The sequence below is a fragment of the Dreissena polymorpha genome, chromosome 7 (assembly GCF_020536995.1).
Source record: "Dreissena polymorpha isolate Duluth1 chromosome 7, UMN_Dpol_1.0, whole genome shotgun sequence".
Classification (NCBI taxonomy): domain Eukaryota; kingdom Metazoa; phylum Mollusca; class Bivalvia; order Myida; family Dreissenidae; genus Dreissena; species Dreissena polymorpha.
Window position 1 is genome coordinate 86,399,751 of NC_068361.1, and position 15,068 is coordinate 86,414,818.

The 15,068-nt window shown below is 33.1% G+C and overlaps 3 protein-coding genes, 1 long non-coding RNA gene and 1 other non-coding gene across 5 annotated transcripts in view; 3 read left to right on the forward strand and 2 right to left on the reverse strand.

The window, feature by feature from the left end:
- LOC127837618 (uncharacterized) overlaps positions 1-1,616 on the forward strand; it is a 107,741-nt gene extending 106,125 nt beyond the window's left edge. Inside the window, exons 2-3 of the long non-coding RNA XR_008029372.1 lie at positions 61-245; positions 1,495-1,616. This is a non-coding gene — a long non-coding RNA (uncharacterized LOC127837618). The remainder of the gene's footprint in view (positions 1-60; positions 246-1,494) is intronic.
- Positions 1-15,068, reverse strand: part of LOC127837590 (uncharacterized) — a 208,137-nt gene that overhangs the window by 141,385 nt on the left and 51,684 nt on the right. The window lies entirely within an intron of this gene.
- On the forward strand, positions 1,998-3,863 carry LOC127837592 (uncharacterized). Its single transcript, XM_052364849.1, has one exon. It carries the CDS (start codon positions 2,618-2,620, stop codon positions 3,341-3,343), a length of 726 nt encoding a protein of 241 aa, XP_052220809.1. The 5' UTR covers positions 1,998-2,617; the 3' UTR covers positions 3,344-3,863.
- On the forward strand, positions 4,071-6,807 carry LOC127837580 (uncharacterized). The gene is made up of 2 exons (XM_052364828.1): positions 4,071-4,348; positions 5,421-6,807. The coding sequence occupies exon 2, from the start codon at positions 5,485-5,487 to the stop codon at positions 6,430-6,432; it is 948 nt and encodes a 315-aa protein (XP_052220788.1). The 5' UTR covers positions 4,071-4,348; positions 5,421-5,484; the 3' UTR covers positions 6,433-6,807.
- On the reverse strand, positions 7,438-7,519 carry Trnas-aga (transfer RNA serine (anticodon AGA)). Its single transcript has one exon. It is a non-coding gene; the product is annotated as a tRNA-Ser (tRNA).

The window sequence follows — 15,068 nt, forward strand, 5'->3', positions numbered from 1 at the left end:
GTAATAGGACTCTGACTTATTATTTGTGTTCTCAAAGTGCATATGTATATTGATGAACAGGTTGCAGTACAAATAAAAAGAGACCATTGCCAAGAACCCCAACTGGCGCAACACCCAAAAGTAAAAGGCCATTGTTCTTCACACCTTCAAAACAACCATCTTCTTCTCCTGGGATAACCTGCCCTTAACAAGTTGCCGATCAAAGCACACAAACAGTACACACGCAGTGTGACTTTCATGTAAAGGTTTGTGCACAATATTTTTCTTTTTGTGTGTTTATTTGAATGTCAGATTAAGGCTCGAATGGTCATTGTCGGCTCGGGTACTACTAGCTGAAATAATTCGTGTTCAGAATAAAATCATCAAAAGACTCTTAAGGCGGCAATTTATATTGACTAGGGTACTACTTACGTGTACCCAGGGTACTCTAAAGTATACTAACATGTACCCCGAGTACGTTAAATATACTTAAACGTACCCGGTTGATATTTTTCTGTACCAGAGGTGTATTCACAACCAAAATCTGATGTCGTTAAAAGCACTACCGATTAAAGTTAAACAATATTGTTTATCTTAAACAAACTTCTATGTAAAAAAACTGATTTTTCCATGACATAGAGGCCATTTAATAAAAAAAAATATAGCCTACAACGACTGATTTATGGTTAAAATTCCCCAGTTACGTTTTAGTATATTTTCTGTACCCGGGGTACATGTTAGTATACTTAAGAGTACCCGGGGTACATGTAAGATTACGGATTGCAGATGAAATATAATAATATATAATGTGGTGTACAGATTATTAATATGTTAGTAGAATTTCAAACTTGTATTGGAAATCTAAGGCATTTACAATGCTCACCAGGCATATTACAATATATTACTACATTAAAATATCATGGGAATAACATCACATCAATTATGACATTAAAACGTCAACATTTATTAAATAAAATGGTATTAGGGTTTAATTCAATCTATTATGTACCAGTTATAAATAACCAACCAGCTTTATCAAAGTTTAACAGTGCTTGACACATTTTGGCAGTATTTTTTTCCTTCTTTATTAGGTACCCATATCCAGATCACTAAGAATGAAAATTTTGTCAAATTTCCAACTGAAAAATTCCCAAAATATGCTATTAAGATTATTTATTGATATATGCAATGCTAGTTAAAATGTTCTTGAATATGGAATACAACATTCACAAGTGTAAAATCTTGGTTGATTTCACAATAACTTTAATATTCTATCATGTTATACAAATTAACAAAAGCTTTTTTTAACAACTTTTACATTATATTAGGATATTTTCTTTCCTTATATTTAGATTAACATGTGAAAATTAGCACTTTACAGAAACTTTGCACAAAGATTCCCAACCGGGTACTTTCCCAAAAATGAAAAAAATATTGCTGCATTCTGGCCTACAATATTGGATGTTTTTGTAGTGCTTTTAATTGTGTACCTAAAAAATTGTTGTATCCTTTCAGGTGGATGTGAAATACAAAGGAAAGGAGCGATCAAGAATAATTAAGGACATAGTTCAACAGACAGCTTTGAAAGCAATTCTAAACAATAAAAGTGAAAAAACTGTTATAAAACATTTAGTGAAGGACCAAAAATTTAAAAATGCTATGATACAAACACTATCCAAAGACATTGAATTTGAAGTTTCCCAGCTGCCTAATAGAAGAGAGACTGCTTTAAAAGTTGTCAGTATTCTAGATCTGCTAACATTCGATTGGGGATCTCAAGCTGAAATACTTCAGCAGAAAATACTGACTCTAATGTCGATATTAAAGTCAAGCATTGGAGACAACCTGAATAATCGCTTGCCATATGTCATCGTAGGTGCAAGTGTCATTCTGTATGGAAGATGTCAGCAGTTGAACCTGCTTCAGTACATCATTGGACTTACATTGGATAGATGTGGACTTAATAAAGAAGTATGCATTTGAAACTCATTACTAAGACAAATTGGTATATTTTAAGTCTATATTACTCGTGCCTGCGTCTAGGTTTATTTTTTTGCATTAAAAATCACTATGATAAGATGCTTACAGAAGTTAAAATGAATTGAATTATGAAAAAAAAAAGATTTATATTTAAAATCTGTGCTTAATGTAACACATTCAAAAAATAAAATAAGAATTTAGAATGTGTGATCATGTGTAAAACTTGATATCAATGCATATAATGTCAACATTTTATCCAGGAGTTGTCACTAGTTACTTGTATAGGCATTCATTAAAATGTTGAGGTCAACAGTACTGAAACACTTACATGAATTACAGAACAGTAGAAAAGCCTAACGTTTTCTATTCTCTGTTCTTAGATCTTAGTCATGTTTGATGATGATCTGACATAGTGCTCAATGAACAGCTTTAATATTTGCCCTTTAACAGAGTACTTTTAATTGATTTTTTCTCATTTCAGGGTCTCAACATACTGCATGACATAGGATTGTCTGTGTCATACACCAGTGTCCACAACAAGAGGAAAAGTCTTGTCAAACAGCACGAAGACAATTTAAATTCTGTTGTCAGAAAGTAATATGTCAGTGCAAAAATTTCTGAACACGAAAATGTTATAGTGGGTGATTGTCAATCAAACATGAACATTGATGGAGACATTATTCATAATGAACGGGATTCAAATGTGATCATTGATAGAGACAATGATGTGAACACATTTATTCCAAAACCTTTTAAGATAATTGGCGATAATTTGGATGTCTGCATTGCTCCAACACGGATGACAATGAAAAAGCAAAGACAAAGTTTACATTGGTTTTTGACCATGGTCAAACAAAAAAGAATTACTTATCATGATGATTTAAACAAGTCTTCTACAGTGAACCAAAAACAGATATTAGATATTCCGTCATCTGAGTGGATTCCTTCAAGTGAACAAATTGATTCAATTCTAAATAACTTTGTCTTTCATATATCGACAACTTTAATAAAATACATCAAAATGTTATCTCCAATCAAAGTGTCATATCCAAGTTACATTGATCATCGGTACACACATATAACATCGAAAAAGTCAATTGTTTTGAACTGTGACCTAATAGATGGATTAGATGCCAGTGAAAATTCATCTCAAGGCATGATAAAAATATTGCAGAATTTCCACGACCTCGCCGTTCCTCATAGTTCAGATACCATATTGCAAAAAGTAGTTTTTGGAGGTGATGTACTGACGAATGAACGTGCTTTTGCAGCTCAAGAAGCTATGCAGAATTGTCAGTCAAAATTTGCAAGTTTAGCTGGCATCATTCACAGACCTGAAGGACTACACAGAGAATTTAACTTTCTACAAGTACAAAAGTGTTGAAAGTTTTAACAGTTCTGCCTGTTATAGTTCCAACTTAATATAGTTTTGCAGTTGGATACAGTTATTACCTTGTTCCAAGTGAGTAAATTGTATCGTTATAGGGAAAATCTAGGAATAGTTAGCAAGGTGCTGCATTGTTCTTATTCCATGTGTTAAACATTTTGAAATCAGAATATTTTATAAATTGTCTATTATCAGTAACACATTGCTAAAAACAATGAATATTGGAAACATCAGATATGCAAAATCTATTTCGCATTTAAAAGAAAATTTAAGATACTGTTATTAAGCCGGTATTGACTTTTAACTGCTTTTTAACAACACCTTGTTATCCTAGATATTTCATGTGTGTGTTTATTATAGTCCATTGCTTGAAGTGTGAATGTGATATTTTCTCTAATAAAATTACATGAATAGAATTAACAAAAATCAGACCTACCAAATGGAAGAAAGCAATGTTTACTTGGTAATTCACATAAGGGCTTTTTGTGTTCATTTCCATAGAACTCGTCAAGTAATACTGATACAGGGCTTTCGTTTCATGAATTGCAGCCAAGGAAGCCTCAAAACTTCCAAGTATCCAAAACGTCTATATTGAAATTTCATAATATTAAGTGCATTCACTTATTTTGATTTAAATAAACAATATATCTGACATACAATACATGAAAAACATGAAGTAAAAATAGTTATTGAAATGTGTTTTGAAAACATTAATGTCATCTGATAACTTCCTTTTACTTTGGAAAACTTCCAAAATCAGAAGCCAGTACGTTCAGACTTCCAGATTTCCAAAGTTAACCTAAGCCCTGCTGATATGTTATAATGCTCTACAGTAGGCTCTACTTCTCTCATTTTTAAAGGGACCACACTTTTGTTTCAGGTGATATATCAACTGTTCTACAAAGAAAGCAGTTCAAAGGACCACGGATCATTGTACCAGTTGTGGAATTGGGTCAACAGAAGGGACGTTAGTGGACCAAAGGAAGTTGTCCATAAATTTAGGTATGTCAACAACTAATATCAATAATAAATGTTCATGAAAGACTCATTTTAGTGAGGTCATGGTGAATATTTGTGATCGCCTTGTGTCTGTCATAGCTGTTACCATTTTTCTTGCGAAAGTACTTAAAGGACAATTGTAACCCTTTGCATGCTGGGAAATTTGTCGTCTGCTAAAATGCTGTCTGCTTAATTTCAAAAATTAGCATTTTCTTCGATTTTTTTCAAAGAATACTATCAGAATAGCAAACAGTTTGGATCCTGATGAGACGCCACGTTCTGTGGCGTCTCATCTGGATCCAAACTGTTTGCACAGGCCTTCAAAATTCGGTTCCCGCACTGAAAGGGTTAATCAAAGTGAACTTTCCGAATGTCTTGCACGAAACCAAACTGATTAATTTGGGGTAAAACATTGGTGTTTAATTATTATTGTCTTCTTTGAGAAGAATTTTAATAAAGTCACATTATTTCGATCATAAACCGTTAAAAATTCAATGTACACTAATGTGGAAAGAAATTTAAAAACCAACCACAAATGTGTTCCTGTTGTGTTTCCACCCGATGACCTTTAGTAAAAAAAATTTGGTCAATTGGCTATTTTGAAATACAACTATATTTAAGCTCCAATTTTCCAAGCTATTCATTGTCTTTAACCTCGTTTACGTCAGCAAAGGTGAACTGTTTCGTTGAAAGTCCTTTTTCTCAAAATACAAAAAAAACATGTATCAGATTAAAAGGTCAACCCTTTACCACGTAGATACGTATCTTTACCCATTTGTAGTCCCTTAGAAAGTTACATTTAATTGAAGACCTTTCTTACTAGGTTCAAGTTTTTAAGGCTTCATTTACAACCCTTAGATACTGATGAGCAGCAAACAGCATAAAACCTAAACAGACTGCGAGTTACTCGCAGGCTGTTCTGGTTTTATGCTGTTTGCACATAGCCATTTTCACTTTGCTTCTAATGAAAGAAAGGGTTAAACAATAAATTACAAGATATATATCCTTTTCACGTAGCTAATATGAATTAGAATTTCTTATTTATTTTCATATTTTTTTTCTGTTTTATGCATAGGCCACATCAGTTGTTCATTGATGATGTCCTAGACGCCTACTAAGATGGGGCATTCCTTGATGTCATGGACATGGAAGATGTGACTTCTGATCCCTCATCTCCACAGTTACTCCATCTGATGAGCCCCGAACAAAAAGTGAGGTGGTTAAATGAAATTTCATTAAGGATAATTGACAATTTAAAATTAAATGAACTGTCATCAGTAAATGAACTACGTGACAATTTACTGGCTCTGAATGCAGAGGATGACCAGCTGAAAGCAATGAAGCAGGAAGATATATACAAGTGCCCACTTTGCAACAGAACATACAAATGTAAACAGGTTTCCTGGTTTAAAAAACATCTTATTAAGAAACATCACTGGACATTGCACACTGTCAGCACAGATGTTAAAGCTACAAATGCAGTTCAACATTTTCTGTTCATGTCATTGCTTTTTAGAGACACCATGGACTCTTACAAGATGGGAGATGGTGAGCGAATACTAAGAAATGCATATTTTGAATGGCTGTTTGATAGTTCTGTAAAGCATACAAAATACAAATTATGGTTATGGCGAATGATTTCCTATGTTATTTCTATACTGGGAGTTGAAGACAGTTTTGAGTACCTTTGGAACATGACTGTGAATTTTAAGGGGGGTATTTATAACAACATTCCAAATGACAACTGCGTAGAGTTGCAGGTAAATAACATAAAACGGGAACTTGCAACTCAGGGTGCTAATAAATCATATCAATCAGCCAAAAACATTTGTATGACTACTCAGGTGGTAGATGCTATCCGTGAACAATTGGTTCGTACTTCCAAAACAGTCAGATCTAGGAGGGAAAGGCCAGTAGTTGACAAAACAAATGATATTGTTCACATGGTAAAATTCCTTAGGCAGCAGGGTCCTGTGAAAGATTTGGCTTGGAAAAGTTATAGTTCATTCAAAGATCCAATAAAATGTATTGATGCAGATGAATTACACATTTGGATTAACAGGCAGAAAACAATTGCTAGCATTTAAATGTAAATTGTTTACAGTCATTGAAAGGGATCTGTTGAGAGGAATGTGCAGTGTACAAAAATCACAAGTTTGTGTACTCTTGCCCTAATAAAGTTGGTAAGTTATTGCACTGTGTCCATGCCAATTTTTGTCTAGCCCATGTCTTGAAAAGTATAGGCGCCATCTTTTAAATGTTATGTGTAGATATCTATATTTTAATGCACAAGGACCAGAATTCTTGTACATTTGTATGCAGTATTACCATTTTTTTTCATGCTTTATTTTTGTCCGGTCCATAACTCGAAAAGTGTTAAGGTAGCGCACCTCTAATGGGCACATATCAAAATATAATGTAATTAATTATTTTTTTTAATCAGCATCATTTCACTGAACTATATGCAAATTTGTAGGTAGGCTTTCCATGCTTTTTAAAAAAATATACCGATTTTTTTTTCAAAACCACCCCCACGCTCGGCTTTTGTCCAATTTATTTTCACCCCTGGGGTATATAAAAGTTCCATAATTCATTCAAATTTCCAAATATGGGCATGCAGTGGGTGTGTACAGATGCTGTAAAGGTGTTTAAAGTTTAAACAAGATGAAATAAGTATTCTTTTACAGACATTTATTTTTTACAAATTTTTATCTATGGAAGAGCGCCATGAAATGTAAGTGATTTCAGCCAAGTAAAAATTGGGTCGGTTAAAAACAAAGTGTCATAAAATTCAAAATAGTATCATTTAAGTCATATTTTAAACTTAGTTTTTATAGAAACACTATATACAGCAAAAATACAAAGAAATAGACAGATTTACCGTTTACTTTTTGAAATAACAATAAAAAGCAACATGCATGGTTCGTATTTTCAACAGTAAATCACCCAATTTCGCCATAACGTTGTTTTAATTTTAATAATTGAAGAATGTGCATAAAAATTGCAACATATTTAACAATAAATATAGCTTATATGCCATATTAAATCAAATTACGTTAGAAAATAAATAAAACGCGTCGCAAAAAAGTATACGTCGTCGGCAGGATTCGAACCTGCGCGGGAATATCCCAAAAGATTTCTAGTCTATCGCCTTAACCACTAGGCTACGGCGCCTAATAGTAGGCTCTTCAACCTTCGAAGAAATCGCGGGAAATCATAAGAGGTGCGCTACCTTAAACGTATTCACTTAAAATGTTATAGATATTATGTATATGCTGTAGTTCTTTAATGTGAAGTGCAGCGTCTTATAGAAACCACCCTGTTTGTCATTCTTAACGTTTGCTATATGTACATGTATGGGCCATATCTAGAACACGATAAAGTTATTAACTTGAAACTTCCTTTGATTTCATAAAGAAGAAATGCAGTGCAGAGTGACCATAGCTCTTGTTATTGCTATTTGTTTTATCATCATGTTTATCTTTGACCTTTCCGAAATAAATCTTACAATTTCATTAAACGCCAATGTATTGAATAAAACATGTTTCTGTCCCCATACACAACTTTGACCATTGCCATTGGGGGGGGGGGGCCCTGTGTGTGTGACATAGTTCTTGTGTGGAATAAATAATAAATACATTAGTGTAAAAGGTGTGTAATGGTTTTCACAATCTATTATGAATGTATGTGAATCGCATTTCCAGTTGACAGTAACTTTTGTGAACTGTATGTCTTAATTTCCTCGCCTCACTTTTGTTGTTCTTAAAAAATAGAAAATTTTAGCTGAAAACAGGGTGATTTGCTGATCTAAATTTCCAAGTGATGAATATTGACAGTTTTGAAAATCATATCTTGTAAAACTCACTTGCAAGATACCTTTGTATTAATGTTGCAAGCTGGTAAAACATGAATTAATTTGGTTTGCTTACCAAGAAATTGTATACACTATACTTGTACAAATATTTTCAAATGTAGATTGGTAAAGGGTTAGCATTTTTGTTGTTTTATCATACCTATGCTATATCAATAAATTGATGATGTTAAATGGTGGAATGGTATTGTGTACACATTGAATGTATATTTTAGTGATATGATTGCTATTTTACCTTTTATAAAATACTGAAGAGTATGAATCTGCTTACTGTATGCATATTTCTTAATTCCAAGTGAATTTATCATGCATACAATACAGTTATACATTTACTGTTACTCATGTTGAAGCTTGCTTAATTATTAATAACATAATTGTATAACTTCAATTGAAGCATGAATTTCACACACTTCTTTGGATTCATTTAAATATTATAAATAATAATGTTATTTATCATATTGCTACCTCATTACCTGATTCGGTTTAGAACTGACATTTTATAGAGAATGCCATACAAATTAAATAACTCATACAAGTATAATAAAAAAAGGATGTATGAGCGGAGCGTAATCAGCAGCCGTGGGTATCCGACGATGAGGCAGACCATGAATTTAAACAAATAACTGTTACTCAAAACAAATTCAATGTGATTAATAATAAAATGAAGATCTCTTATATACACAGTGAAATAACAGCAGTGAAAATAACACAATTGTTTTTTTCACCGATGAAAATAACAAATTTTCGGAATTACTTTTTCTTTTTTTAGATTATCATATCAAGATGTACTTCTCTTGTTCATATCCTTGTTTATATTTTTTCTATGATCACGAGTGAATTAAAATCGATATTCCACCGATTCCAACACGTTTTCTTTCAGTTTTATGCTTTTTTTACCATTAATTAACATTGTAAAAGAGTTTAACTGAATATATTCCCTGGAATAATGACGTAATTTCGTCAACAAAACGACGTCATATCAATGTATTGAGGCACGCCACGGGAGAAGCTGCGAGAAAGGGTAAATTTTCAGCAAAAGGGTTACAGCTGTTAATTATTTTCTTGAAAAAGAGGCATAAAAGAAACAGAAAATGTGTTAATGTCAGTGTAAGTTCGTTTGTTATTTCACTCGTGATCATAGAAAAATAATATTTTCACTCGTGGCGACATCCCACTTGCGCCATTCTTAATTCTGTCTCTGAATACTACCGTAACTCTTATTACATTAAGACTCTTCACATTTTATAACACATCATGCTAAAATCGTGCTCTTTTACATAATGGTGGATGTTGCTGTTGTTGTGTGCTTGACTTTTGAGTATGTACTTTTTATAATAAAGGTAAGAATTTTCTGTCAGACCTTAGGTTATTCTGTCAGACCAAAGAACATACGTGAAATTTCAAAACAAAACTGAGAAAAATGTAAATAATTAGAAATACGTAAATATTGCTTCATCATTTTAGTTTGTATCATATTACTATGAGTAACAAAGTAAAGACACAACGTTTGGTAACATCCACGTCATCATTATTAAAGTCACAAATACAATCACTATCTGTATCGTATCTATTTAAAAGCTTAATGTTATTTCACTGTCGTCTTGTTCCCAGTCTTTTTCATCGTTCTGCGAGTTCCCAGGCTCTGGCTCCTTGGGGGCAATTTGTCTGGAAAGAAAATATATGGAGGATATTTGTTAATGTCAGTGTAAGATCGTTTGTTATTTCACGAGTGATCATGGAAAATATTTTCAGAATTTATCTCCGTAAAGAGTATGTGATAACACTTTGATTATGTTTTTTTGCAAACAAATTACGGTTATACAACTTGAAAGGATACCTTAAAACAATGGACCATTACATTTGCGTTACAGGGCAAATACATAAGTATTTAGGTAAAAGAAATACTTAAGTATCTCGGAAAAAGAAAATGCGGTTCGAGGTGTTTCCCTTTGAGGGAAGACGTGTTTTTTTGGACGGAGTCAAAGAATAAATAAAACCTAGTAAAGGGAATATTTTCACTGGATTAAAGTGATATTTGTGACAAAAAAAATGGAAATTTTCTTGTAACGAGGTAATACGACTTTCATTTAAAATTGAAAAATAACTACAATGTATTTTTTTTAAAAGTGCACATGGTCATGCTATGCTACAAAAGAGGATGTCGCCATATTGACTGTGTACATTTTGACATATGTGTAAACTGACAATAATACGCACGCCTGCACACCACGGTCAAAATATGTATACTTCTCAAAAGAAAATAGTCAATGGCGGATAAGCGAAAGCAAATTAGAACAATCGAGAGTGAGTTAGTCAAGTATAAGTAAGGTAGTGGTTGCAAAGCAAAAGAAGAAAAAAGGTAAAATAGCCGCATCAAAAGGAAAAACGATTCCTGAAACACAGGGTAAAAGTATGGAGAGCCAAATTCAAGATTTGAAAGTCGAACTGAAATTGATGAACTATAAGTTGACATCGTTTATAGATAAAAACGACTCTTTTACAAAAGAATTGCAATAAAGTGTTCGTTAGATTTATTATTAATACAGAATAACATGGTAGATATGTGCATTTGTGTGAATTTTAAATACGTTTGTTTGATATCTATGTACAATCTAATGAATTATTTGTATACTGCCAAACACAAGTTTTTTCAATCAATATAAAAAAGAAGTTTTTTATTGATGCAAAAAACAATAAAGTGGGCAAAAAAACACAATGTTATCCAATAATCGGTTAACCTAATGAAACTAAAAAGGCGAAAAACACATTGGCCTAATCTTATTTTGGGCATCATACGACACAAAGACACGACTTTGTTTTACGGATCATTTCGGCTTACAGGACTGGGTGGGTCACGTAAGAATATCGAATATAAAATATATTTTTATAAACAACTGGTAGCAAGGTGAGTCGCAGATAATTGATCAGTAACCACATTTTAATTAACTCTTTTGACCTGTTAATTCTTTTCAGCTCAATTCAACACTGCAAAATGCCCATAATATCACTTTAACCTTAATGACTGTTTATGGCCCACATAATGATGACAAGTTTTTTTGAACAACTTGAGAAGCATTTTCTTCAAAATTTGGACAAAATTATATAATAGGAGGAGACTTTAACACAATCCTAAACCCACAACTAGATAAGAAAAACTGTAAACAAGAGACACATACAAAATGTAGAAACACAATAAACAACATGATAAATTCATGTCTCTTAATTGACATATGGCGAGTATCTCATCCGGAGCAAACATGTTACACATGGCACTCAAATGGAAAGCCAGCCATATTTTGTAGACTCGATTACTTTTTAATTTCAGAATATATGTGTTAACATAATAAATAGAGCCAAAATAAAACCAGGCTACAAAACAGATCATTCAATAATAGAAATAACTATCGATAACAAAATACAAGACAAAGGACCTGGATACTTTAAATTAAATAATACTATACTGCTAAAAGAAGAGTATCAAACACAAATCAAACATGAAATAAAAACAGTAGTAGAACTTAACAAAAATAGTAATCCAAATACATTATGGAAGCTGATAAAAGGGACTGTGAGAAACGTCAGTATAAAATTTTCATCTGTGACCAAAAAAAGAAATCAGGAGAAAGAACATCAATTTATTGAAAAATTAGAGACATTAGAAAAAAAATAAACAATAACACAGCTGATGATGAACACATTATAAAATCAATTAGAGAAACAAAAATAGAATATGACAATATTATAGAAGAGAAAATAAATGGCATTTTAATTCGAGCAAGGGCTATACACATTGAACAAAGGAAAAAGAAAAGTGTTTCACCCAACTGCTTAAAGTAAACACATATAAAATTAATTAATTCTAAACGGCAATTTTTGTTGCAAGAACGTGCTTGTATTCGTTCGTCAATGTATAATAATTAGAGTGTCTCTACATTTTCGAAAACTGCTATATTTTGTCTGACATATTTTCAATCACTCTATGAGAAAGAAACATTTTATTCGTTCGCCAATGTAGTATAATTATAGTGTCTCTACATTTTCGAAAACTGCTATATTTTGTCTGACATATTTTCAATCACTCTATGAGAAAGAAACATTTGAACGGAACGACCTATATCCCTAAAGGGATGCTTCATTATATAAATATTACATGGCTGACAGGGTGACAGTAAATTTGTCAACTTGAGGAAATACTGTCAACCGAGGCGAAGCCAAGGTTGACAGTATTTTTCCGAAAGTTGACAAATTTACTGTCACCCAGTCAGACATGTAATATTAATTTTATTATACCGAATAAACTATTCAAGCATGAACAATTTATATGAACCATGAACAATTTTAATATTCAATAATTGAATTTAATTTCAGCAATGAATAACCATTAATATGTTGAGTGGTTCAGATTTACGGGCAGAGCAAAATAAACTTCGCTTTATTCGGCACCGACCTAGTAATCAATTTATCCCATCAATTTTCTTAGTCGTCAATTATTTCTTTGAAAATATATAACAGAACCAGCTTCCGTATTTTATTTTCATCACTTGATTACGCAATTTATGACGTACTTGTGTGACGTCATTTCGATGACGAAACATTTTGGAACAACAATATGGACGTGGTGGTTTTTTTTAACAGTAAAATATTTATATAAAGCATCGAACGAATCCAAAACGTATTTCGGATTGTGTGTTTGTCATGCATAACACCTTAAGAACAGACACTGGACGTGTATATCGTTGTAACTTTATTGTTATTAGCATTGGATTAAAGTTGCCTTTGAGGTAAGCGTGTCGTTTATACTAAATTGATTTTCTTTTTGACTCCTGTCAAAGCTTAAATAATGGCATTAATCTATTCTACCGCACAGTTTCAGCTGCAATCGATATTTTAATTATCCAAATACAACGGACACGCAAAACAAAAATGCGCGAATGGGACAGTATAATTTTCGAACATTCCGCACGTGATTGCTAAGACAGCGGGATACAGTATTTTTTTGTCAGTAATTTTTTTCCCGCTGTTGGCACGTGATTGCTATGGCAGCGGGATACAGTATATTTTGGACAGTAAATTTATTCCCGCTGGGTCTGACAGTATTTCTATGTCACGATGGCCTATGGGAGTTTAGCATTGTAAATAAAAGTGAGGTATAATAAACCGAAATGCATCATATAAGGATTCTTAGTGTTTGAGATTTCGTGCTGAAACGAAAATATGCTTTAGTTTTCTGAAAAATGATTGGACCGATAGTTATGACCGTAGGACAAACATCGAGTAGCACAGATACTATCGTTGGGAAAATTCTTTTCAGACCTACACAAACTCGATTAAGCAGACGTTGCTTGCTTAAATTAATTTTAAGACACGTAATCTCTTGAGAGGCTGTTCGTTGATTTTTAAATAAGATCGTTCTATAATTATTATGTGGCCATTTAAACAAATATATAAGATCTTATACCAGAGGCTCCGCAACTCGCAAACATGCCATTCATGAGATGGCTGTAGATTGTTCGCCTGCGTTAGGGGCGTGGCCAGATCCAAACGCAGGGGCATGCTTTTAACAATCCATGTAAAGGACAACAATCTGATTTCATATACTAAATATCAAATATGTGTGAATTGTTGTTTGATAATTTTTATGCAATACAATTCAATATAAAACATTTCTACCCGACATTTAACATAAACTTGATCGATAAATATTATAGCATTCCAAGTATTGCCATTCTTGACTATTGTTTAGTCCAAATGTTTAAGTTATTTCAAAATTGTTAATATATACAAAATATGTTATTCTGTGGCATTGCCAGTTTTGACTACAGTAGTATGACAGGGTTTGCACAGGGCTTGAAAAGTGCTTGAAAATGAGTCCTAGGCTTGGAAAGCCCTTGAACAAAGGTTGGCCTTAAAAAAGTGCTTGAAAAGTGCTTATTTCATGTAAAAAAGCCTTGAAAATGTTTATTTCTGCTCAAAAATACTGTAATCATCGCTTTAATTATAAACTTAAATCGTTCTTAAGGGAAATATTACGAAAATTTATCATAGATTCCTTCACGCAAAAAGTTGAGTACGAAATATAAGTTTCGTACACTATTGAGTATTTAATGTTATGTGTACACGTCACAGATTATGTGTGCTACTTCAGAGGTTCTCCATTGTGATCAATTTTCGCGAGTGAAAACGCAGTGATGGGGAAGTGTCGTTTCAAACCAGGGTGGTTAACTGAATATTCCTGGGTACAGAAAACAAATGACATTCGAAAAGCACATTGTCGGGTCTGTATGAAGACCATTGATGTCGGGGGTATGGGGGAAAGCGCTTTGAAAAGCCACGAGAAAGTGGAAACCCTCAAAGAAAACATGAAATTGAGAAGCAAGCAGGGTTCCTGCAATGTGTTTTTGTTAAACAGGAAGGTACTATTGTTAAAACTGTTAAATCTAAAACAGACATGAACAACAACAGCCCATCTGTGTCGTAACCAGGAAGGCACAGCCACAGAGAGTGTGCAGATAGAAGATTCAAGTTCCAGGACCTTCGCAACTTTCAGCAGTAGTATCAAACTCGCAGACATCCATAGACAAATTCTTTAAAAAAAGGGGGTCGAATCAGGAAGGCACAGCCACAGAGAGTGTGCAGATAAAAGATTCAAATTCCAGGACCTTCGCAACTTTCAGCAGTAGTATCAAACTCGCAGACATCCATAGACAAATTCGTTTCAAAAATTGATATGTTGAACGCGAAAGTATTGTGGGTATTGCATACCGTTTGCACACAACCATCCTTTAATTCTGATAAAAACATTACAAAGTTTTTTCAGGTTGTGTTCCATGATAGTACCATAGCAAAGCATAT